The 20,523-nt window shown below is 68.1% G+C and overlaps 2 protein-coding genes across 19 annotated transcripts in view; one reads left to right on the plus strand and one right to left on the minus strand.

The window, feature by feature from the left end:
• The window catches only part of MYO18A (myosin XVIIIA), a 106,482-nt gene extending 100,860 nt beyond the window's left edge, over window positions 1-5,622 (plus strand). For 12 of the 16 annotated variants that reach the window (XM_075013397.1, XM_075013400.1, XM_075013399.1 and 9 more), the window contains one exon: window positions 4,702-4,841. Coding sequence is in view for 3 of the 16 variants with exons in the window: in XM_075013408.1 (XP_074869509.1) it covers window positions 4,702-4,849 (148 nt within the window). In the remaining 13 variants the exon portion in view is untranslated. Of the gene's footprint in view, window positions 1-4,701 lie in introns of all 16 variants that reach the window. The other 4 variants (XM_075013408.1, XM_075013409.1, XM_075013410.1 and 1 more) reach the window with 2 other exon arrangements.
• A 2,045-nt stretch (window positions 5,623-7,667) lies between these two features.
• PIPOX (pipecolic acid and sarcosine oxidase) lies at window positions 7,668-18,494 on the minus strand. 3 transcript variants are annotated; one of them, XM_075013675.1, is made up of 8 exons: window positions 18,369-18,494; window positions 17,762-17,910; window positions 13,975-14,188; window positions 13,133-13,315; window positions 12,170-12,322; window positions 11,793-11,945; window positions 10,259-10,334; window positions 7,668-9,821 (listed from the first exon to the last, which is right to left on the minus strand). In XM_075013675.1, exons 1-8 carry the CDS (start codon window positions 18,492-18,494, stop codon window positions 9,640-9,642), a joined length of 1,236 nt encoding a protein of 411 aa, XP_074869776.1. In that variant the 3' UTR covers window positions 7,668-9,639. The 3 variants fall into 3 exon arrangements, with proteins under 3 accessions (XP_074869776.1, XP_074869775.1, XP_074869777.1); XM_075013674.1 differs by lacking the exon at window positions 18,369-18,494 and having other exon boundaries at window positions 13,975-14,184; window positions 17,762-18,149; XM_075013676.1 differs by lacking the exons at window positions 11,793-11,945; window positions 18,369-18,494 and having other exon boundaries at window positions 13,975-14,184; window positions 17,762-18,149.
• Window positions 18,495-20,523: the final 2,029 nt, after the last annotated feature.

Consider the following 20,523-nt stretch of genomic DNA (forward strand, 5'->3'; position numbering starts at 1 on the left):
TAAAAGGCTCTAACAAAGAGTGTGTGCTGCTGGCGTAGACCTGCCATGCTGTGAACAGGTCCCACGCCCACCACTGCAGAATCTCTGCCTTCTCGGGCCCAATGTCAAAAGCCCTGGAAACCCTCGGGTGCCGTCTTCATGCCCTGCCCTCTTGCTCGCTCTCTGCCGGCTGCCAGAAGCCATTAGCACGCTGACTGCCTCTCTGGGGCTGGAGCTCGTGGGTGTGTTAGCTCCGAGCCAACAGCACCCAGGCTGGTCCCAGCTGAGGCCTCCTGGGCACAGGCCCTGTGGTTCCCGCCAGTTGCCGGGCTGACCATGCTGTGTAGTGTCCTGCGCTGCGCGGTTGAAGACCGGGGGCCTGTCACTGAGGGGGCTTCCCCCAGGTCAGGGTTCAGGGTGCTGGTTCAGAGCCCTCCCTGTGCAATGCAGAACACGCTGCAGCTGAGCCGGAGACAAGCAGAGCTCCCTCCTGACAGCTCAGCTCTGTAAGGGCAGGGGCTCTGTGCGCTGGTTCCCAGCCCCCTTGGGCCATGGGTATCACATGGGCACCATGCAGTTGCTGGCTGGCTGGGCAGTGCCACAGACTGGCTCCCAGCCTCTGTCACTCGCAGCAGCCCAGCTAAGCTGTGGGGGTAATTCCCCTCCACCAGCTGGCAGCGGCCAGGGAAGAGGAGTTGGTGGCACGTGGCCTGTTTGTAGCAGGTGGGCATCCCTGGCCCCAGAACCCCAGCACTGCCTGGTCTCTACTGGCAGCTGCTGCAGAGGCGGGCAGTCAAGCAGGCGGCAGGAGGATCCCTCCCGGCTCAGGCGTTTGTCAGGGATTTGTTGTGTGAATTCCCAGGCCAGGCTGCCGGAGATGCTGCAGCACGGAGTAGCGTGTTGGGGCATGTATGGTAGCCGCTAAGCCGGCAGCCGGGGGAGACCCGCCTGGGCTGAGGTGCCATCCCCCTCTGCTCCAGACGGACCCCCGAGCCTGGGGGGCTGTTTTCCCCAGGTCAGGGGTCTGTGGGAGAGTCTGGGCTTGGGCACAGCAGCCTGGGGAAGGAAACCCCCTGCAGTCCAGGCCAGGCTCTTCCCTCGCAGGGACTCGTGTATCGGATTGTTTGACGGCCGGGAATGGGAGAAGTATCGGCGAAGGAGCGGTGTGTTCGAAACAGTTCTCTGGCAGCCGTCGATGGCGGGAACGGCCCCGGCAGCTGGGCTGTCGCACTTGATTGTAACGTGCACCGCAGGAGCAGAGGTGGAGCTGGCTGTCGCTCTTGTCTGGCCCAGGCTGGCATTGCAGGGGTCGGCTCGGGGGCGTAAGGGGCAGGCTGGTGGGGTGGGTGTGGCTGCCAGAGGAGGTGAGCTGCCCTAGGTATGAACGGAGCCCGCTGGTAAGTGCCGCTCTCCCAAGGTCACCTGGTGTCGGTGGCTGACCTGGAGTCCCGGAGCCTGGGGACGTGTCTGAAGGTGTGAATCGAATCCGATTCCTGATTGGTCAGTGCGCTCGGCCCACGTGGGTCTCGCCCCCGGGCCGGGAGCAGGCGAATTCTCTAGCGCGGATGCTCACGTGAAGCACGTTTCAAGTGTGAGTATTCGCTGAAGGCAGAGCCCCTTTTAAAACATGCGCTGTTGCTTAGTAACGGCCATCCAGTCGGGAAAGGGGGATGGTGCCACATGACAGCTAAGGGCCCACGAGCACACGGTGAATTTTCTCCTTTGCAGCGTCTTTTCCTGGGGAAGGAACTGGCACCAAACTTCCCACAACGAGCGAATTCTGCAATTTCCCCATCTTCTCTCAGCCCCGCCAGGGACAGCCAGGGATGTAATTCAGCAACCCCGGGATTTGTTGCGGATTACACGGGTTAGCTCCGCTCACTCCAGGGAGAATAAATCACTCCAGCAGTTTGAATAACCATAGCGCAGACTGACGAGGCCTCGTAAAGAGAGCCTGCTGGGGCAGGGGGGGCCCAGGGGGACCAGCCTCCGGTTCAGTGCACAGCTCTGTTCTCTGCAGCCGACCACGCTTCTTACCAAACCCGCATGCACACAGCCAGCTTTTGGGAACACCAGGCGTGGGAAGTCTCCCCCTGGCCACGGCATTCCGTGGGGCCTGCCTTTCCTGCGGGAGGCCCAGGGGAGTGTTGGCCTGGGGGCCAGGAATGCCGGCTGCTGACCTGCTGTGTTCTCAGGCACTTTGTGAGGCCGAAGGCCAGAAGGAAGCCCTGTGTCCTGGTCTGACCTGGATAGCAGCGGTGGCCTCACAGAGGTGAAAGGACCTCGCTGCTCCAACCTGAGAGCCTCCTGCTCATACATCCAAGGGTGGGATTAGCTGTCGTGGCCACAGCGTCGCACTGGGGGCTCATGTTCAGCAAACTCTCCGTCACAACTCCAAAGTCCGTCTGAGTCCCAGCTTCCCACAGTGGGAGCCGCAGCCTGTACTTCAGGGGCAGCAACCCCCGGCACACATGCCAAGAGTGTGCACAAGCCAGTTGCACCAGCATGTGAGGCGGGAGCTCAGCCCCGTCCCTCCTCCTTCATGCAGCCGGGAGCCTGCTCAAAGCCAGGCCCTGTGGGTTAATGAAAGAGCAGCCAGTGCTGCCAACCACCACCTCGGTGGTACAGCCATGCATCTTCACTTATGTATTAATGAAGTGGGTGGAAGCAGGACTATGAGTGACTGAACAAGCATCACTGGCCCTCGGGCCGTGCAGGAAGTCACCTTTTGGCGCTCCACCTCGGACAGGTCGCTGACCCAGCTTGCTGCAAGGTGCTGGGTTTACATTTTGCCATCGTGAAGCACCTTGTCTGTGTGCCCCCCACTTGCCAAGTGGTCCCACCTCCCTCTGAATCAGTGACATGTCCCCATGTACCCTCCCTAGGCTGGGTGTCCTCTGCAGACTTCATCAGGGTGGAGCTGGTTTCCTGTTCATTAGCGCAGGGCAAGAACCAACTCCACTAGAAACTCCCCCATTCAGGGGTGATCCCCCTCCTTTCCAGGGGTGTTGGGAGGCCTGTCGGGGTGGCCAGCTCCTAAGCCATCTTCGTTGTCTGGCTTTCTAGTTTTCGGTCTAACTGTACTGTGGTGCTGAATCAGACACCTGAGAGAATCTAAGCATATGATGTCAGCGCTTGTATGGTGATCAGCCATACTTGTGCTCTTGTTAAAAAGAAACAGCCAGTTAATTTGAGCAGGCCTATTTGCCATATCATTAGCTATATTACCCGCCTTTAATCCTTCATTAACCAAGTTCCTAGGTCAGCCGCTCCATTACCTTGCCTGGGATCGATGTCAGGTTGACAGGCCTATAATGACTCTGGTCATCCCATTTACTGTCTTTAAAATTGGCACACTTGTTTTTTTCCATCTTCTGGAAACTTCCCCAGTGCTCAAGGATTTAATGAAAATCCAATCTCCTGCCAGCACCTCAGCCAGCTCTTTTAAAGCTCTTGGATGAATGTCCGTTTCCTCCTGTCTCCCCGTTTTCCAGTCCATAAAATGGGCACCTGCTGTGGAGCAGGGTCAGGGTGGTACCAGTGCCCTGTGTTGAGTACTGGGTGAGAGATCCTTGGGCTACTAGCTCTTGTCTCCATAGAGTGCTGGGCTGCCTTGTGGCAGGGGTGTGCGATGGCCGTACTGCCTGTTCCTGAGGTTTGTTGTGTTGAGTACATATATGATACGCTGTGGTAATGCTCCCTCTTCCTGGAGCCCCTGTGATCTGCTATCTAAAGCGCTTTTCAGATGTAGTTACGCCTCACGGTGGCTGGCACCCCAGCTGCAACAGGGAAACTGAGGCAAAGACCAATCCCCTCCCCCCTGCCCCAAGAGCCTGCTCCTGGGTTGCTAGAGCACAGCCTGCCCCTCCCCTTGAGGCAGGAGCAGGCTGTACTGGTGGCTTTGTCCTACAGAAGATGGGGAGTGGTGCCAGGCCTGGCCCAGCCCGGGGGTCCCTCGCATTGTCTCCATCCCTGGGTGGAAGAGCTTTGGTTATGTGCAGTGAGGGATGTGGGCTGTGCAGCACCAGAGGAACACTGGCTGCAGGCGGTGTGGGTCTGGGGGTGCTGCTCATCAGCTGGGTGGTACCTGAATCTCCCAGGTGCCGCCCAGGCGCTCAGCTTAGGAGAACGCTGTCCCCACCCCTCAGTCCTGCTCAGCTAGCTGGCTGCAGGGCCTGGGGCCAGCAGCTGCATCATGGAGCACAACTCTGGCGGGGAGCATGGCCGGCCACGAGAGCGCCCGGCACTGAGCGCTGAGTGGGGCTGGCAGGACACTGCCCAGGCCCTCCCTTGCAGCAGACCAGAGGGGCGAGCACTGGGGCAGGCAGCTGGAGCCAGCCCGAGCAGCCCCAGAAGAGCCTTAGCTCCCCCAAGCTGGCGTTAGGAGACCTGCGTCCGGGGCCTTTAGGTTCTGGGCTGGGGAGAGCCTGTGGGGCTTCCCTGAGCGCCCCGCTCCCAGGTCAGAGGCTCAGCAGCTGGCTTCTGCAGAGCCTGCCCACCAGGGCCCAGGCCATACAACCGCCTCAGCCCTACCGCCCCCTTTTCTGCAGCGTGCCAGACAGGGCCTGCAGCCGCACCCTGAGGCTCTGTGGGGGGTGGGCTCCGGTGATGCAGGGACCCCGCCCCACAGGGGGAGTGCAGCTGCCTGCAGCGGGGTCTGACGTGCATCTCCCAGGGGAGCGTGTGCTGGTGGGGCCTAACTGCCCTGTTCCCTCTGTCTAGCCCCCCCGGCCCCCACCGCCCACTGGCCTGCGACAGATGGGACGAGGAGCGAGCCCCTGTGGAAAGCACGGACCGGTCCCGGTGCTCCCCCGGGAGGTGCCTGAGTGACAGCGACACGGAGAGCAAACCCGCCAAAACCTCAGCATAGCCCCGGAGGCTGCCCGGGGGGACGCGGTTTCCACAGCCACCGGACCACTCTGCCCGCGCCAGGCCACGGCACCCTCAGACTGGCCCCCGGCCTGAGCAGTGCTGCATTTCTCGCCGCCTGCTGTCTCGTGTGACCCGCTGGTGCTTGCGTGGCGGAGGAGGTTCTTCTAAAGCCCTGGTCTCCGACCCCCGCAGAGCAAACCCCGAGGCGGCAGCCCCAGCAGTGCCCGGCGGCGGTGAGCTGGCGCCTCCGGACGGGATGGTGGATAGTGGGACTGGTGCCACCGCCACACCCCCCAGCCGGTTCCAGCGCTGCTCCGGCCTGGGCTGGTGCCACTCAGCCTCCCCGGCAGCAAGAGCTGGTCTTCAGGGGTCTTTCCTCCTCAGCCTGCTGTCTCTGCTGTATAACGTCCCTGCAGCCTGCGTGGCTGGTGCTGACTGGAGGGGCCCTGGCAGCACCCCGCTCCCCCGTCAGCTGAGGCCAGGCGATGCTCTTCTCTTGCTTTCCAAACCCCCGGCGAGGGCCCGGTGCCACCGTGCTGTCAGCAGAGGTCTGCGTGTGCCGGGCCGTGCACACTCACTGCTGCCACAGGCGCTGCGCCCTTGCACGCGGTGCGTGTCTGTCTCTGTCTGTCTGTCTGTCTCGGGCACGGTGATTGATTGGGGTTGTTTCTTTCCCCTGGGACTTGGGCCGAGCGCAGTGTTGTTGTGTGTCCTTGAAATAAAATAGAACCTGGGCCCTGGTGCGCACGTGGGGTCTGGAGAGCACACGTGGCCTGGTGTCGCACGCTCACTTCCACACTCGGGCAGGAGCTCCACCGTCCCCCTTCTAGTCACTGGGGCTGCCCGTGGCCCTTAGGGGAGGGGCCAGAGCTCTTCTCCAGCAACACCCCCGGCCTGGCTCCACTGCCTCGGCCTGGCCAAGGACAGGGCCTTGCGAGCCGCCTCCAGGACTCGGCGGCTGCTGCTGCTGCTGCCAGCCACGCGTGTGTGGTGATCTTTGCTGCCTGGGGCTGGCCCGGAGGCCCTGGGGAGAGCCTGGCTGGGGTCGCACTAGCTCAGCCCCCCTCGGACGTGCCATGCCATTGCGGGCTGCAGACGCTGGCTGCCCAGCCTGCTCCTTGCGGTGGGGGTGGCCGCAGAGCAGTGCCCCCGTGGTTTGCGTTAGCCCCCTGGCGTTTCTGTGGAGGGCAGCAGGAGCCTGGCCCCTGTGGCACAGCTGGTTTGAGTGCGGCTCAGAGGCAGGGCTGAGCCGGCTCACGTGGCTTCGCTCTGTGGGACGCTGGACGTGGCCAGGGGCTGCAGAGCACCCCCAGGGCACAGTGGTTTGGCTGGTGGAGCCCCCTCACTCCTGGGCCACGGGCAGCAGAGGCCCTGGCAGGGCTCTTCTGGCCCGTCCCCCAGCCTGCCCAGTGCAGCGCAGGCTCTGGGCTGGGCTCTCCTTTCCATTCATCTCAGCCATCTGCGCCTGTCCAGGCCTGCAGGGCTCCGGCAGCTCCGCCCAGCTCCGGGCTCGCTGCCCCTTCTCCGCCCCGGCTGGCCCTGGGGAGCGGAGTGGGGCTTGCCGTGTTTCAGGCACCAGCTGCGGCAGGAGAAGAGGGGCCACAAATCTCGCCTCGTTTGGAGCAGATGGTGTGTGCTGATGCTCGGCCGCCGCAGGCTGACCCACCTGCTCGCTGCTCAGCATAATCACTCGGTGAAGATGGTCCCAGCGCAAGCAGCACGTGCCAGCCCACCACACAGCGCTGGGGGGCGGCCAGGCCACCGCCTCTGCCAGGGGCATGAGCCAGGCCAGCTTGGCAGGCCCCTGTGCCCTCGCGCACTCGCTGCCCCCTCGCCAGCGCCGCCCGCTTGTGGCTGCAGCATCCCTAGGGGTCGGGGTAGGTCTGCTCCCAGGGCCAGGGTTCAGCTGTGCCAGGACATGCGCCCTGGGCTGGGGTGCCAGACAGGGCCTGTGGGGCTTGCCGCAGCCTTGGCCCTGGCTTTCCCCCGCACATCCCCTGGGGGCGGCTGAGGCCCCCAAGCCAGGCTCCTGCTACAGCCACCCAGCCCAGCATGGCAGGGCAGGCAGCGCTCCTGCCAGCGGGCTCTGCATGGTGCTCCCCAGGGCAGCGCACAGGGCTGGCGTCCCCTCCTCCCGGGGGAGCACAGCTGGCTCCCCACCCCCACCGGCAGGGCCCTGAGATGCCCTTGTCATGGGCACTTGCTGCCACTGTCACTTCCCCTGATTGCCTCTGCCACGGCGCATTAGTGCGGCTGTCAGCTCACGGCTTCATCCCTCCCAGCCTGGCAGGCGGGCCTGGAGCTGGCTGCCTCCGCGTGGTCCAGGCCAGGGTCAAAGCCAGCACCCTGGGGATTCACCTAGCACTGTCCCATCCCATCTCACAGGCCTACTGCCCTGCGCTCCGCCCCCCCATCCCTGCACAGTGGCTGGGAGGGGCCTGGCTCCCTCATCCGCCTAGCCTGCCCCCTCTCCAAGTCCCAGGCCGAGGCAGAGGTGCATGCCTGGAGGGGCTGCGTGTCCCACCCGCTGCCCCCTCCAAGGGCTCTGAATCATTTATAAACAGTAATAAATATGCAGATGAGTAGCAGCCCCCAGAGCCCTGGGGTGGCTGGTGTTAATTATTTAAAGTTATGGTAATTTGGAGGAGCCACTCGTTTGCATACCCACCCGGTAGTCTCTGCAGCATGGGGCCTGGCATGTGGTGGGGCTGGGGCCCAGGCCCAGCTGCCTCCCAGAGGCCCTGACCAGCCCCCTGTGCCCTCGGCCAGCTGGTAGTGTGAGCGCATGGGCAGGGTGGGGCTTCTGCACTGCCAGGGCTCTGGGGTGGCTGCCAGCTGGGCACCCTCCAGTCAGCCTGCCCCGCAGGGGAGCAGCCAGCGCTCCCTGGGAGCTGAGCACTGGGGTGCCTACCCCGGAGGGATTTCAGGGCCCCCCAGCTGATTGGCAGCGTGCCTGCAGCCGGCTGTGTGGGTGCCTGGGCAACGCATGCCCGCTCATGCCCACGGCTGGAGAAGTGCACGAGAGCCCTGGCGTGCGCCCCAGCCCGTGGGCAGTGGCCCCACAGGTGCTGCTTGGTGTGGTGTGGTGGCTGTTCCTGGGCCTTCTGCGCTGATTAAGCCCCTTCACGCCACCCCGGCCTGGCTCAGCCCAGTCCAGAGCCAAGCAGCAGGAGCCCTCCAGAGGCTGTGCTGCCTGGGGCCTGGGGCCCACACACCCGGCTCGGTCCCTGAAGGGTGGGCCAGCGGCTCTAGCTGGACCTAAACTGACCAGCCTGGGCGGGGGGGAGGGCCACCGAGCGATTCCTGACACCCAGCACCGCCAGTAGCTCCTCCCCCAGATGGCCAGGGGCAGGAGGGGCTTCCCTGTGCAGGGCCTGGCTGGGGCCGCATCCTGCACATGGGGCCCATGCAGGCCCCTGGCCCCAAGCTGATGCCAAGGCCCCAGCTGGCGGGACATCCCTGCCGTGCTCTCTTGGCAAGACGCTGGCCAGGCTGGCGGCGCCGGAGCTGGCGCTGCGCTAACGCGCTGTCATTAGGCGGGAGCGATCTAATGATAATAAAACGGCACATTTAACATTAAAACATTTAACTTGCCTCCGAAGCGAGCGCATCTCCGGCTGGAACAGCTCCATCTTCCCAGGCTCACGGGGCCCTTCATTAGGCTGCAAAGCTGGTGGCGGGGCGGGGTGCAAACCGCAGTGCTGAGCAGACCGTCTTAGGTGCTCCAGCCCCGAACCCTGGGCACAGCTGGGGTGTGGCTCATGCGTCCTGCAGGGCTGCACCCCAGGGGGCCGGGGCCAGTCCTGCTGCAGCTTGGCACACTTAGAGGGCCAAGCTCTGTAGGGACATCCTGCCCCCCACAAGCACGTTCTCTGGGCAAGGGGCCAGACTGGGGCCAGCAGGGCCTGTGGGTCTGTCACAGAGCTGCGGGGGTCCCCTGGCCCTGCCCCCCACCCACAGGCAGAGGCAACTCTCGCCCAGCAGGGAGAACAGGAGGTTATCAGGCGACAGGGACACAGCGCAGAACAGACGGGTCAGCACAGGGACCAGCAGCCATCAGCACCATCCATCCTGGGGAGAGGGGCCCAGAGGGGTCCCCGAGCTGGGCCCTGGTCCCCTCCCTCCCTCTCCAGCCAGCCCAGACTGCCCCACTCCCAGCCCAGCTCCCATTCACACAGGCCCCTCCTCCCGCCTGTGTCGGGGTGGAAGGGGTCACCAGGCTGCCTGGGTTACCAGGGGCAGGGGGGACCTGAGAGGAGTCACCACATGGAACTCCTCTCACTGATGCTCTGCCTAGGGAAACTGAGGCACCCGCCTGGCAGTGTTACAGAGCATCAGGAACCATGTGCAGCCTAACCAGGGGAGGAAAATCCCCCCCACCCACAGCCTCAGAGGGGCTGGGCTGTGGGGCAGCTCTGGCCCCAGCGGTCGCCCATGGGGGGCTCTGATTGCTCCTGGCTCTGTGGCTGAGGGGCCCCATGCCCAGGGCTTGCTGCTGGCTGGGCCCCCACGCGACGTGGGGCCAAGACAGGCGGTAGCGTGGTACGCTCGGGCGATCTCAGTGTGAGCCAGCCTAGGAGTGTGTTCAGCCACCGGGAGCCCCAGCACCCTCCAGCCCAGGGGTGGCCGGTGGCTGGCCGGCCAGGGGCGGGGATGAGGGCCGCCCTGGGTTGTTTCCTGTCTCTCGGGGTGCTGGCAGCAAACGGAGCAGGGAGCAGTGCCCAGGCAGAGGGGGACCCCCCCCCCCCCGCAGCGCCCGTCCTCGCCAGGCCCAGCTGCCGAGCTGCATCAGGCTGCGGGGCGCCCAGCACTGGCACTGGGGCAGGTGGCAGCAGCTGCTCTCGCTTCCTCCTCCTCCAGGGCTGGGAAGCGGCGGATGCGGAAGGGCTCCAGGGCGTAGGACGGCTCCTCTCCCGCACTGAGCTGGCTCAGCAGCTTCCCCACCACCGGTGCCAGCTTGAACCCGTGGCCTGCGTGGGCAGAAGTGCAGGCTCCCAGCAGCTGGGAGGGGGCACTGCCCAGGCTCAGCTGCACCCTTCCGGCAGCCCTGCCCCACCGCCCATCCCTGCCCCTACCCCTCAGCCGCACCCGCCCAGCAGCCCTGGCCCCATCAGCTCTACCCCACACCCAGCCGGTGGCTGCGGCTCAGCTGTGCAGTAGCAGGCACAGGGAGAGGGCAGCTGGGCTGGCCCGACCCCTAGATGGCCATGGCCAGTTCAGCTCTGGCATGGGGGCAGGCACTGACCCCCAGCACCACTTACCTGGGACCCACATCCTGCCCCACCCCGGCTTACCTAGGGAGCCACCCCCACATCCTGCCCAACCCACCGCTTACCTGAGCTCCCTGCATCCTGCCTACTCCACCTACCTGAGCCCCGCCCCCCCTTCCTACCCCCACCCTGCTTACCTGAGAACCCAGCCCCAATGATGATGTTGCTGAACTTAGGGTGCCGATCCAGAACAAAGTCCTCGTCTGGGGTGTTCTGTGAGGAGCCAGTGGGGGGGGGGTCAAAGGGGGGGCTCAGAGCCAGTGTAGTACCAGTGCCCTGGCTATTGCAGGGGTGGTGGAACAGCCTGGGAGCACCTGAGTGACTTGAGGGGCCATTGCCTGGCCTGTGACCCCCACGTGGGCATGAAGTGGAGCAGCTGCCTGAGCAGAGGCCAGGTTGCCTGGGAGCCAGGACTCCTGGGTTCTGGGCCTAGCTCGGGGCAGGGGAGCAGGGGCTAGCAGGAGGGCGGTGTGGGATGGGAGCCAGGATCTCAGGGCTATGGGCCTAGCTCTGGGCCAGCTGGGATGTTATTGGCTCCTATAGTGAACGTGCAAACCATGGGCCTGTGTCTGCACCAGCTCTTGTGCGCATCTGTTGAAAGCTGGGGACTCTGACGCGGTCTATGCTGCTCCTAGAGAGGGGGTGTGTGTGTGTGTGTGTGTGTGTGTGTGTGTGTGGAGTTATGAGTACTGGCGCTGGGCTTGTAGGCGAAGTTTCGGTCTCTGGGTGAGCACAGTCGGAAGGGGGGCACCCCATTGTGGAAGGGCCCTAGCCAGGCCCAGCAGCACCTGGTTCCAATCCCCTCTGGGGCACCTGCCAGTGGATGGGTGGGCCAGCAGCCAGGCCAGGGCAGGTCACCTGAAAAGGCCATGGACAGGCTGCAGCTCAGAGGCTCCTGCACAAAGGGAGAACGCTGAATTTCCCTCCATGGGGCCGGGATGTAAAGGGGACACTGCGGTTCCCCAGTTTTGGCCTCAGTCTTCGCCCCGGCTCCTCACGGCAGGAGCATCCCTGCTCTGCGCTGAGCCGGAAGGGCCGCGGCCCTGGCCAGGCACAGGACGTCCTCCACGGGCTATTACGACAGCAGCTGGTTGCACCTGGGCTGCAGCCTGCCCCGAGCCCTGGCCACCGTGTCACGCGGTCGCTCTAACAGTGTCACTCTCCATCTCCCCGCTGCTCCTGCCTCTCTGCCAATAACCCTCGAGACGTGCGATGCCAACGGCCGGGCCCAGCGTGCTCGTGGGGTGAGGGCTGAGGCACCCGCTGACCTGGGGCTGGCCACTGGGGAGCCCTGTGTGGATGTGGGGCGACTGGTCTCATAACCTCTCGCTGTGTCAGGAGGGGCCTGGCTGGGGCACCAGGGATGCTGGAGGGTCTGAGGGCCTTGCTGGTGTGACCGGCTGGCCGTGGCAGTGCCCTGGGTGATGGGGTCGGTGACTTACAGCCCGGGCTGCGAGTGGCTCTTGTAAGCAGTTTGCCCTGCTCTGGCTCTCAGCAGCGCCTGGAGAAACCTCCTACATTACACGGGGGGATAGGGGCGAGCGGGGTGGGGTGGGCTGGGAGCCAGGACTCCTGGGTTCTGGGCCTACCTCGGGGCAGGGGGTGCCCCTTTGAGCTGGCAGGCCCTGGGGGGAGGGGTGCCCTGCAGTTCCTAGGCCGTCTGTCCCTCACCGTGTACATGCACTGCTCCACCACGGCCGGCTCGGGCACCAGGCCCGGCAGGTACTTGCTGACAAAGTCCCGGAGGATCTGGATGTCTGCCGAGGCCGTGGGCAGCCGGTCACGCTCCTCGGGGTCTGCCGGGCTGCCGTAGTTGTAACAGACCTGGGAGGAGGAAGGCGGGAGCCTGGTCCTTCCTGGCCCAGGCCTGGGGGGCTGACATTGGGCTCTCCCTGGCCCCCAAGCTCTGCCCTGGGGCGGGCCCTGCTACCAGGGCTGCACCAGGCCGGGAACCTGCCCCCACAGCGTGTGAGGAAGTGTATGTTCACATGGGGGCACACGTGTGTGAGGGGCGTGAGCTGGGTCCCCCCCCCCACTGCCCAGCTCACCTTCACCAGTCCTGGGTACTCGTTGGAGGGCAGCGCGTAGATGAGGTGGGGGGCCTGGTTGGCGTGGAAGGCCAGAAGGCAGGGGAAGTGCTCTGGGATCCCATACGTCCCGGGGACCTGCTCCTGCCAGTAGCACACGTTGATGCGCAGCGTCTGGGGGGGGCATGGGGACACGGTCAGCCTTCTCCTCCGAGCCGGGTGAGCGCCGCTCTGCTCCCTGGGGACAGTGCCAGGGTGCCTGGCCATGCAGCGAGTGGGTCTGTGCACCAGCCAGCCTGTGGGGCAGGGGGCTCTGAGCAGAGCTCTCCTGACTGGTGCCTTCTGCTGCGCTCCTAAAGCAGTGCCCCCTGCCCACCGCCACGTGTCATGGCTGCTCCAGGCATGTCTGCCCAGCTCTCGCCAAGCACCAGCCACCCGCACCACCGTGCATGCGCTTCTCTCTGCCCCCTCCACGCAGGCAGAGCTCCCTCAGGTCTGTGCCGGGGGACAGAGCTGGGTACGTGCCCAGTCAGGTGTGTGCAGGGTCACGGAGCCGGGCATGCGCCCAGCCAGGTGTGTGCAGGGACACGGAGCCGGGCATGCGCCCAGCCAGGTGTGTGCAGGGGCACAGAGCTGGGTACGTGCCCAGCCAGGTGTGTGCAGGGGCACAGAGCTGGGTACGTGCCCAGCCAGGTGTGTGCAGGGACACTGAGCCGGGCATGTGCCCAGGCAGGTGTGTGCAGGGACACGGAGTTGGGTACGTGCCCAGGCAGGTGTGTGCAGAGACCAGAGCCGGGCACGCGCCCAGTCAGGTGTGTGCAGGGAGGCGGGGCCAGGCGTGTACAGTGACATGGATCTGCGCATGCACACAGCCAGCCGTGGGCCAGGCCAGGCGGGCACCTTGGTGGCTGGGAGCTGGCGGAGCAGCCGGGTGCTGGGTCACTGCCCGCCCTCGCCCTCTTTGCAGCCAGCACCGGCACTGACCTGGAGCGGCAGCTGCAGACCCAGGGGCGCCAGGAGTTTATTGGTCCAGGGGCCGGCTGTGATCACCACACTCCTGGCTTGGTACACCCCTCTGCTGGTCATCACGGTAACCACGGGCCCTGGCTTGATGTCAGTCACCTTCTGCCCGTCACACAGGGCTCCCCCGCACCGCCGGAACCCGTCCTGGGGAGGGAGCTGGCTCAGCCGAGGCCGGGGATCGCGTGGGGCTGGGCCCTGCCACCAGCGTGGGGTGGGGAGGGGGGCAGCCAGCAGGCGTGAGCAAGCTGCAGGGCCCCTCATGGGGTCTGCAACCATCGGCCAGGTGCCCACATTGTGCCAGCCCCCCCCCAGGGCCCTGTCCGGCTCAGCTCTGCTGGGGCATTGAGCCAGAGGGGTGGGGTTTGCCCAGGGCCCTGGCAGGGCCCCTGGTGTCAGCAAGGCCCACGTGTGGGTATCGGAGGCTGCAGACAGGTTCTCCCCACTGCCCTCGCAGAGCTGGCGAGGGGCCCAGGGCTCCTGGTGGGGTGGCAGGGATGGGGCGAGCCAGGCTGTGGGAGTGGGGCGCCCTGGGGCAGAGACGGTACAGCCGGAACCAGCCGTTCTGCCCCCGGGTGCAAGCGGGGCCGGCAGAGCCATGCAGGGCTGGGCAGCCCAGGCACCATGCAGCTGGCTGCCCGCCCTACAGCCGAGCTCCAGCTGGTACCCGGGGCAGGGCGCAGCCGCTGCTGGGGAGCATGGCCTGGCCTGGGCTGGGCTGTTCTGGGGCCTGCGGGGAGGCCGAACGCATCGCCTCCTCGTGCCAAGCCCTTGGCCCCCTGAGAGAGACCCGGCCCGGCTGGTACCTGCACAGCCTGGAGCGCCCTGCCTGCGTAGAGGACCCCAGCGGTGAGGTCGGACACAGCCAGCTCCCCACCGTGGGGCTGGATGCCGGAGAAGTGCCTCGGCAGCGACTCTGCCGTGAACAGCTGGCTGGGGATGTGGTGCTGTGCCAGGCTCCGGCGGCAGCTCTGGAACTCGGGGTCGTCAGCCGCCCCCAGGATGAGCAGCCCCGTCTGCCTGCGGAGACGGGCCGGGGAGCAAAGCGTCCAGCCCTGGCTCTTGCAGGGTGCCTTGGCCACGGGGGTGGGGGGCAGGGTGGGGGTCTGCAACCTTCTTCCGGAGGCACCCCTGGCCCAGCCCAGCTCAGCTCAGCTGGGGCCTGGCAGGCGGGGACGTGAGTCAGAGGGGTCGTCCCTAGCCTGGGGGCCCAGCAGGTCAGTGCGGGGCCAAGGTGGAAACCGGGTGTCCCAGCCCCTGGCCACGTGGCCCATGTTTGGTACCGGGGGGCGCTGGCAGGCCTGCCCCTGTGCAGGCGGCTCTCCGATGAAAGGCGGGGCTGGGCTGGGCCTGTGCCATGTGGCACCCGCCCGAAGCTGCCCGAGTCGCTCTCGGCAGCACCGGGGGGCCCTGCAGGGCACAGCTGGGAGCAGGGGCGGGTGCTGGACCTGCAGAAGGGCATCCCATGGTCTGCAGTGGGGCGGTGCTGAGCCTTGTCCCACTGGTGGGGGAGGGCCCTGGGCACTGCAGCCCGTCCCCCCGGAGAGGCTGGAGGCGCTGGGAGCCAGCCCGGCCCACAGGGCCCTTGCTCTGGGCACTGGCCTATGGCGATTGATGGCTCCATTAGCGCTGACCCGGCTCGACGGGGAATCAAATTGGTTATGTGCTGATTTCCTTAATGGCTTGTCCTGTACAGCCACATAAATTACCAGGAGCCACCCGCACGCCACCCTGCAGCCCGTGCCCGGGGAGCCAGCCGTCACCCAGTGCCCCCCCAAGAGGAGCTGAGCCAAGATACAGCCAGTGCAACTGAGGGACACCGGCAGAGCTGTGTGAGGGGGGCCCAGGGCCAGGCTGGCAGGGGCTGTGGGTAGGGACTGAGGGACACCTGCAGGGCTGTGCGAGGCGGGCCTGGGGCTGGGCTGGCAGGGGCTGTGGGTCGGGGCTGAGGGGCATTGGCAGGGCTGTGCGAGGGGGGCCCAGGGCTGGGCTGGCAGGGGCTGTGGGTCGGGGCTGAGGGGCATTGGCAGGGCTGTGCGAGGGGGGCCCGGGGCTGGGCTGGCAGGGGCTGTGGGTTGGGGGACGCCGGCAGGGCTGTGCGAGGGGGGGCCCGGGCTGGGCTGGCAGGGGCTGTGGGTCGGGGCTGAGGGGCATTGGCAGGGCTGTGCGAGGGGGGCCCGGGGCTGGGCTGGCAGGGGCTGTGGGTTGGGGGACGCCGGCAGGGCTGTGCGAGGGGGGGCCCGGGCTGGGCTGGCAGGGGCTGTGGGTCGGGGCTGAGGGGCATTGGCAGGGCTGTGCGAGGGGGGCCCAGGGCTGGGCTGGCAGGGGCTGTGGGTCGGGGCTGAGGGGCATTGGCAGGGCTGTGCGAGGGGGGCCCGGGGCTGGGCTGGCAGGGGCTGTGGGTTGGGGGACGCCGGCAGGGCTGTGCGAGGGGGGCCCGGGGCTGGGCTGGCAGGGGCTGTGGGTCGGGACTGAGGGACACCGGCAGGGCTGTGCGAGGGGGCCCAGGGCCGGGCTGGCAGGGGCTGTGGGTTGGGACTGAGGGACACCGGCAGGGCTGTGCGAGGGGGCCCAGGGCCAGGCTGGCAGGGGCTGTGGGTTGGGACTGAGGGACACCGGCAGGGCTGTGCGAGGGGGCCCAGGGCTGGGCTGGCAGGGGCTGTGGGTCGGGGCTGAGGGGCATTGGCAGGGCTGTGCGAGGGGGGCCCGGGGCTGGGCTGGCAGGGGCTGTGGGTTGGGGGACGCCGGCAGGGCTGTGCGAGGGGGGGCCTGGGCTGGGCTGGCAGGGGCTGTGGGTTGGGGGACACCGGCAGGGCTGTGCGAGGGGGGCCCGGGGCTGGGCTGGCAGGGGCTGTGGGTCGGGGGACACCGGCAGGGCTGTGCGAGGGGGGGCCCGGGGCTGGATTGGCAGGGGCTGTGGGTCGGGGGACACCGGCAGGGCTGTGCGAGGGGGGGCCCGGGGCTGGACTGGCAGGGGCTGTGGGTCGGGACTGAGGGACACCGGCAGGGCTGTGCGAGGGGGCCCAGGGCCGGGCTGGCAGGGGCTGTGGGTTGGGACTGAGGGACACCGGCAGGGCTGTGCGAGGGGGCCCAGGGCCAGGCTGGCAGGGGCTGTGGGTTGGGACTGAGGGACACCGGCAGGGCTGTGCGAGGGGGCCCAGGGCTGGGCTGGCAGGGGCTGTGGGTCGGGGCTGAGGGGCATTGGCAGGGCTGTGCGAGGGGGGCCCGGGGCTGGGCTGGCAGGGGCTGTGGGTTGGGGGACGCCGGCAGGGCTGTGCGAGGGGGGGCCTGGGCTGGGCTGGCAGGGGCTGTGGGTTGGGGGACACCGGCAGGGCTGTGCGAGGGGGGCCCGGGGCTGGGCTGGCAGGGGCTGTGGGTCGGGGGACACCGGCAGGGCTGTGCGAGGGGGGCCCGGGGCTGGACTGGCAGGGGCTGTGGGTCGGGGGACACCGGCAGGGCTGTGCGAGGGGGGCCCGGGGCTGGACTGGCAGGGGCTGTGGGTCGGGGGACACCGGCAGGGCTGTGCGAGGGGGGGCCCGGGGCTGGACTGGCAGGGGCTGTGGGTCGGGACTGAGGGACACCGGCAGGGCTGTGCGAGGGGGCCCAGGGCCGGGCTGGCAGGGGCTGTGGGTTGGGACTGAGGGACACCGGCAGGGCTGTGCGAGGGGGCCCAGGGCCAGGCTGGCAGGGGCTGTGGGTTGGGACTGAGGGACACCGGCAGGGCTGTGCGAGGGGGCCCAGGGCTGGGCTGGCAGGGGCTGTGGGTCGGGGCTGAGGGGCATTGGCAGGGCTGTGCGAGGGGGGCCCGGGGCTGGGCTGGCAGGGGCTGTGGGTTGGGGGACGCCGGCAGGGCTGTGCGAGGGGGGGCCTGGGCTGGGCTGGCAGGGGCTGTGGGTTGGGGGACACCGGCAGGGCTGTGCGAGGGGGGCCCGGGGCTGGGCTGGCAGGGGCTGTGGGTCGGGGGACACCGGCAGGGCTGTGCGAGGGGGGCCCGGGGCTGGGCTGGCAGGGGCTGTGGGTCGGGGGACACCGGCAGGGCTGTGCGAGGGGGGCCCGGGGCTGGACTGGCAGGGGCTGTGGGTCGGGACTGAGGGACACCGGCAGGGCTGTGTGAGGGGGCCCAGGGCTGGACTGGCAGGGGCTGTGGGTCGGGACTGAGGGACACCGGCAGGGCTGTGCGAGGGGGGGCCCGGGGCTGGGCTGGCAGGGGCTGTGGGTCGGGGGACACCGGCAGGGCTGTGCGAGGGGGGCCCGGGGCTGGACTGGCAGGGGCTGTGGGTCGGGACTGAGGGACACCGGCAGGGCTGTGTGAGGGGGCCCAGGGCTGGACTGGCAGGGGCTGTGGGTCGGGACTGAGGGACACCGGCAGGGCTGTGCGAGGGGGGGCCCGGGGCTGGACTGGCAGGGGCTGTGGGTCGGGACTGAGGGACACCGGCAGGGCTGTGCGAGGGGGCCCAGGGCCGGGCTGGCAGGGGCTGTGGGTCGGGACTGAGGGACACCGGCAGGGCTGTGGGGGCGCAGGACTGGGGGTGGCTGTGGGTCTGTCTGTAGGAGGAGGGGAGCTCAGGGGCAGCAGACCCCTCAGCGCCTCACCTGTAGAGCTGGGTTCCCGCCTCGGCCGCCAGCTGCTCCCACAGGCGGTAGCTCTCTGCCACCATGCTGGCGTAGTGCTCCTGGGGGTAGGCGCTGCGGATGAGGCGGCTCTGCCCGTGGGAGCTGCCCCGGCAGTGAGGCAGGGGGAACTGTAAGACAGGCACGGGTGAGCCAGCTCCCTGCCTGGCCCAGGCCCCAGCACCCCCAGGGCAGCCATGACCGCTCGGGCCAGCTGTGCGGGGCGGGAGGGCTGCCCGTTCTGCCCTGGGCCAAGGCCTGCATGGGTGGGGTCCCCTGGCTTGTGGAGCGGGGCCCACGCCCATCCCAGCTGCCAGGAGCCACCTGCAGGGCAGAGGCCAGGTGGGGGCCAGGGGCTAGGGCAGAGCTGTGTCCGGGGCCCTCAGCCCTGCTGCAGCCGGGTGGCGTTGGGGCCCAGCACGCAGGGCTGCAGCTAGTGCTCTGGGGTGTCCCTGTGTTCCTCAGCGCTGAGGGCGGGTGGGCGGGGGGGCAGCAGACGCAGCGGGACTGTGCCATGCTCTGTGGGGGGCACGAGAGCTGAGGGGGAGCGGTGGCAGGCAGGGGGCCTGGGCGCAGGGCAGGGCGTTACCTGCTCCAGCAGGAGGGTCTCTCTGCCCTGCTTGGCCAGGTGGTAGGCAGTGAAGGAGCCCTGGACCCCGGCCCCCACCACGATGGTGTCGTACAGGGAGCCGGGGGACTCGCCTGCAGCTGCCATCTCCTCTCTGCCTCCCGTGACGCTGGGAGCCCAGCCAGGAGCAAAGTCCTGCCTTCCGTGTGCGGCCAGGCAGGGCGCAGGGCCATGGAGCCGCAGGGAGCTGGCCCCAGCCTCGCCTCGGCCAGCCGCCAGCCCCTGGGGCCAGCCCCGGCACCCCTCCCTGGGGCTCCCTGGCGCCCGGCTGCCCAGCGTGGGCTGGGCAGGGGGACGGGCCCTGGCTGCTCCCCTGCCACAGGGCCTGGAGCAGCCTGGCCTGGCCCAGGACAGGGACACAGTGCCCTGGGCGGTTCCCACCCGCCCACAGGGCCTCAGGCGGCCTTGTCTGCCAGGGACTGCGCTCCGGCTGCTGGGACTCCCAGGTGCCTCTGCTGCGCCCCCCAGCCCTGCAGCCACCTCTGCCCCAGCCCAGCCAGCTCGGTCCTGGGGCCCCCGCCTCCGCACGCCAGCGAGCGGCACCGGCTCTGTGCGTGCGCAAGCGCTCGTGTGGCTCCCCTCATGCACAGCCCTGCCGGTGCCCCTCACTCCAGACCCACAGACCCCCTCTGTCCCAGCTTGGCCCTTCCTACTCTGCCTTGCCCCCAGCCCCATTACTTGCCTTGCCCACTAGCCCTGGGCCCTCTGCGCTAGCTTGCGGCTGGCTCGGTGACCACAGGAGCAGGCGCAACGTGACTGGGTTTGGCGAAGAACCCACAAAACATTGTGCCAGCCCCTGTGCTGGGTGTGCCCAGGGAGAGCTGGTGACTGGCTGGTTCGGCTTGCGCTGCTCAGGCGCAGGTGGCAGGTTTGGATTCGCAGTGATGCCCGTCGGCTCTGTGCTTGTATTTCCAATGTCTGTGCGGGGAGACCTCAGCGGGAGGCCTGGCACCGACTGTGAGTGTGTCCCGAGGCAGGAGAACCCGTACGGGGGGGGGGGTGTCTCCCGCAGCAGGAGAACCCGTACGGGGGGGGCTCCCGCGGCAGGAGAACCCGTACGGGGTGGGGGGGCTCCCGAGGCAGGAGAACCCGTATGGGGGGGCTCCCGCGGCAGGAGAACCCGTACGGGGGGGGGCTCCCGCGGCAGGAGAACCCGTACGGGGGGGGGGGGCTCCCGAGGCAGGAGAACCCGTACGGGGTGGGGGGGCTCCCGCGGCAGGAGAACCCGTACGGGGGGGGGCTCCCGCGGCAGGAGAACCCGTACGGGGGGGGGGGCTCCCGAGGCAGGAGAACCCGTACGGGGTGGGGGGGCTCCCGAGGCAGGAGAACCCGTACGGGGGGGCTCCCGCGGCAGGAGAACCCGTACGGGGCGGGCTCCCGCGGCAGGAGAACCCGTACGGGGTGGGGGGGGGCTCCCGAGGCAGGAGAACCCGTACGGGGGGGCTCCCGCGGCAGGAGAGCCCGTACGGGGGGGGGGGCTCCCGCGGCAGGAGAGCCCGTACGGGGGGGGGGCTCCCGCGGCAGGAGAACCCGTACGGGGGGGGGGCTCCCGCGGCAGGAGAACCCGTACGGGGTGGGGGGCTCCCACGGCAGGAGAACCCGTACCGGGGGGGGGGCTCCCGAGGCAGGAGAACCCGTACGGGGGGGGGGGCTCCCGCGGCAGGAGAACCCGTACGGGGGGGGGCTCCCGCGGCAGGAGAACCCGTACGGGGGGGGGCTCCCGCGGCGGGAGAACCCGTACGGGGGGGGGGGCTCCCGAGGCAGGAGAACCCGTACGGGGCGGGCTCCCGCGGCAGGAGAACCCGTACGGGGGGGGGGCTCCCGCGGCGGGAGAATCCGTACGTGAGAGCCAAAGGGCCTCAGCAGGTACCAATCCGCCCCGTGGACTCGGCCGTAAACGAGCCGCCCCACAGGGAGACAGACGCGATTCCCTCCGTGGGACAAGTCGCTAAACGGGGCCTGGAGGTTCCTCCCCCTGCGTCTGCACGGCAGCTCCTCACTTCTGGAGCATCTCTGCTGCGGCCTTGGGCCCGCAGGGCTGAGGATCCGCCCGAAGACAGACAGCCAGACTGTGTCCCAGAGATTTACAAGACAGCCGCCTATTCCGCCTCTGCTG

The sequence above is a fragment of the Carettochelys insculpta genome, chromosome 19, assembly GCF_033958435.1.
Source record: "Carettochelys insculpta isolate YL-2023 chromosome 19, ASM3395843v1, whole genome shotgun sequence".
In the NCBI taxonomy this organism is placed as follows: Eukaryota; Metazoa; Chordata; order Testudines; family Carettochelyidae; genus Carettochelys; species Carettochelys insculpta.

Bases quoted from the DNA above. Each gene is read 5' to 3' on its own strand.
- PIPOX (XM_075013674.1), bottom strand. From the start codon at position 18,043: ATGCAGGCCTTGGCCCAGGGCAGAACGGGCAGCCCTCCCGCCCCGCAC. The intron at 14,185-17,761 runs GTGAGGCGCTGA...CTCCGCAGGCAG, and splicing joins GCGGGAACCCAGCTCTACAG to ACGGGGCTGCTCATCCTGGG. The intron at 9,822-10,258 runs GTAAGCAGGGTG...CTGCCCACGCAG, and splicing joins CATTGGGGCTGGGTTCTCAG to GCCACGGGTTCAAGCTGGCA.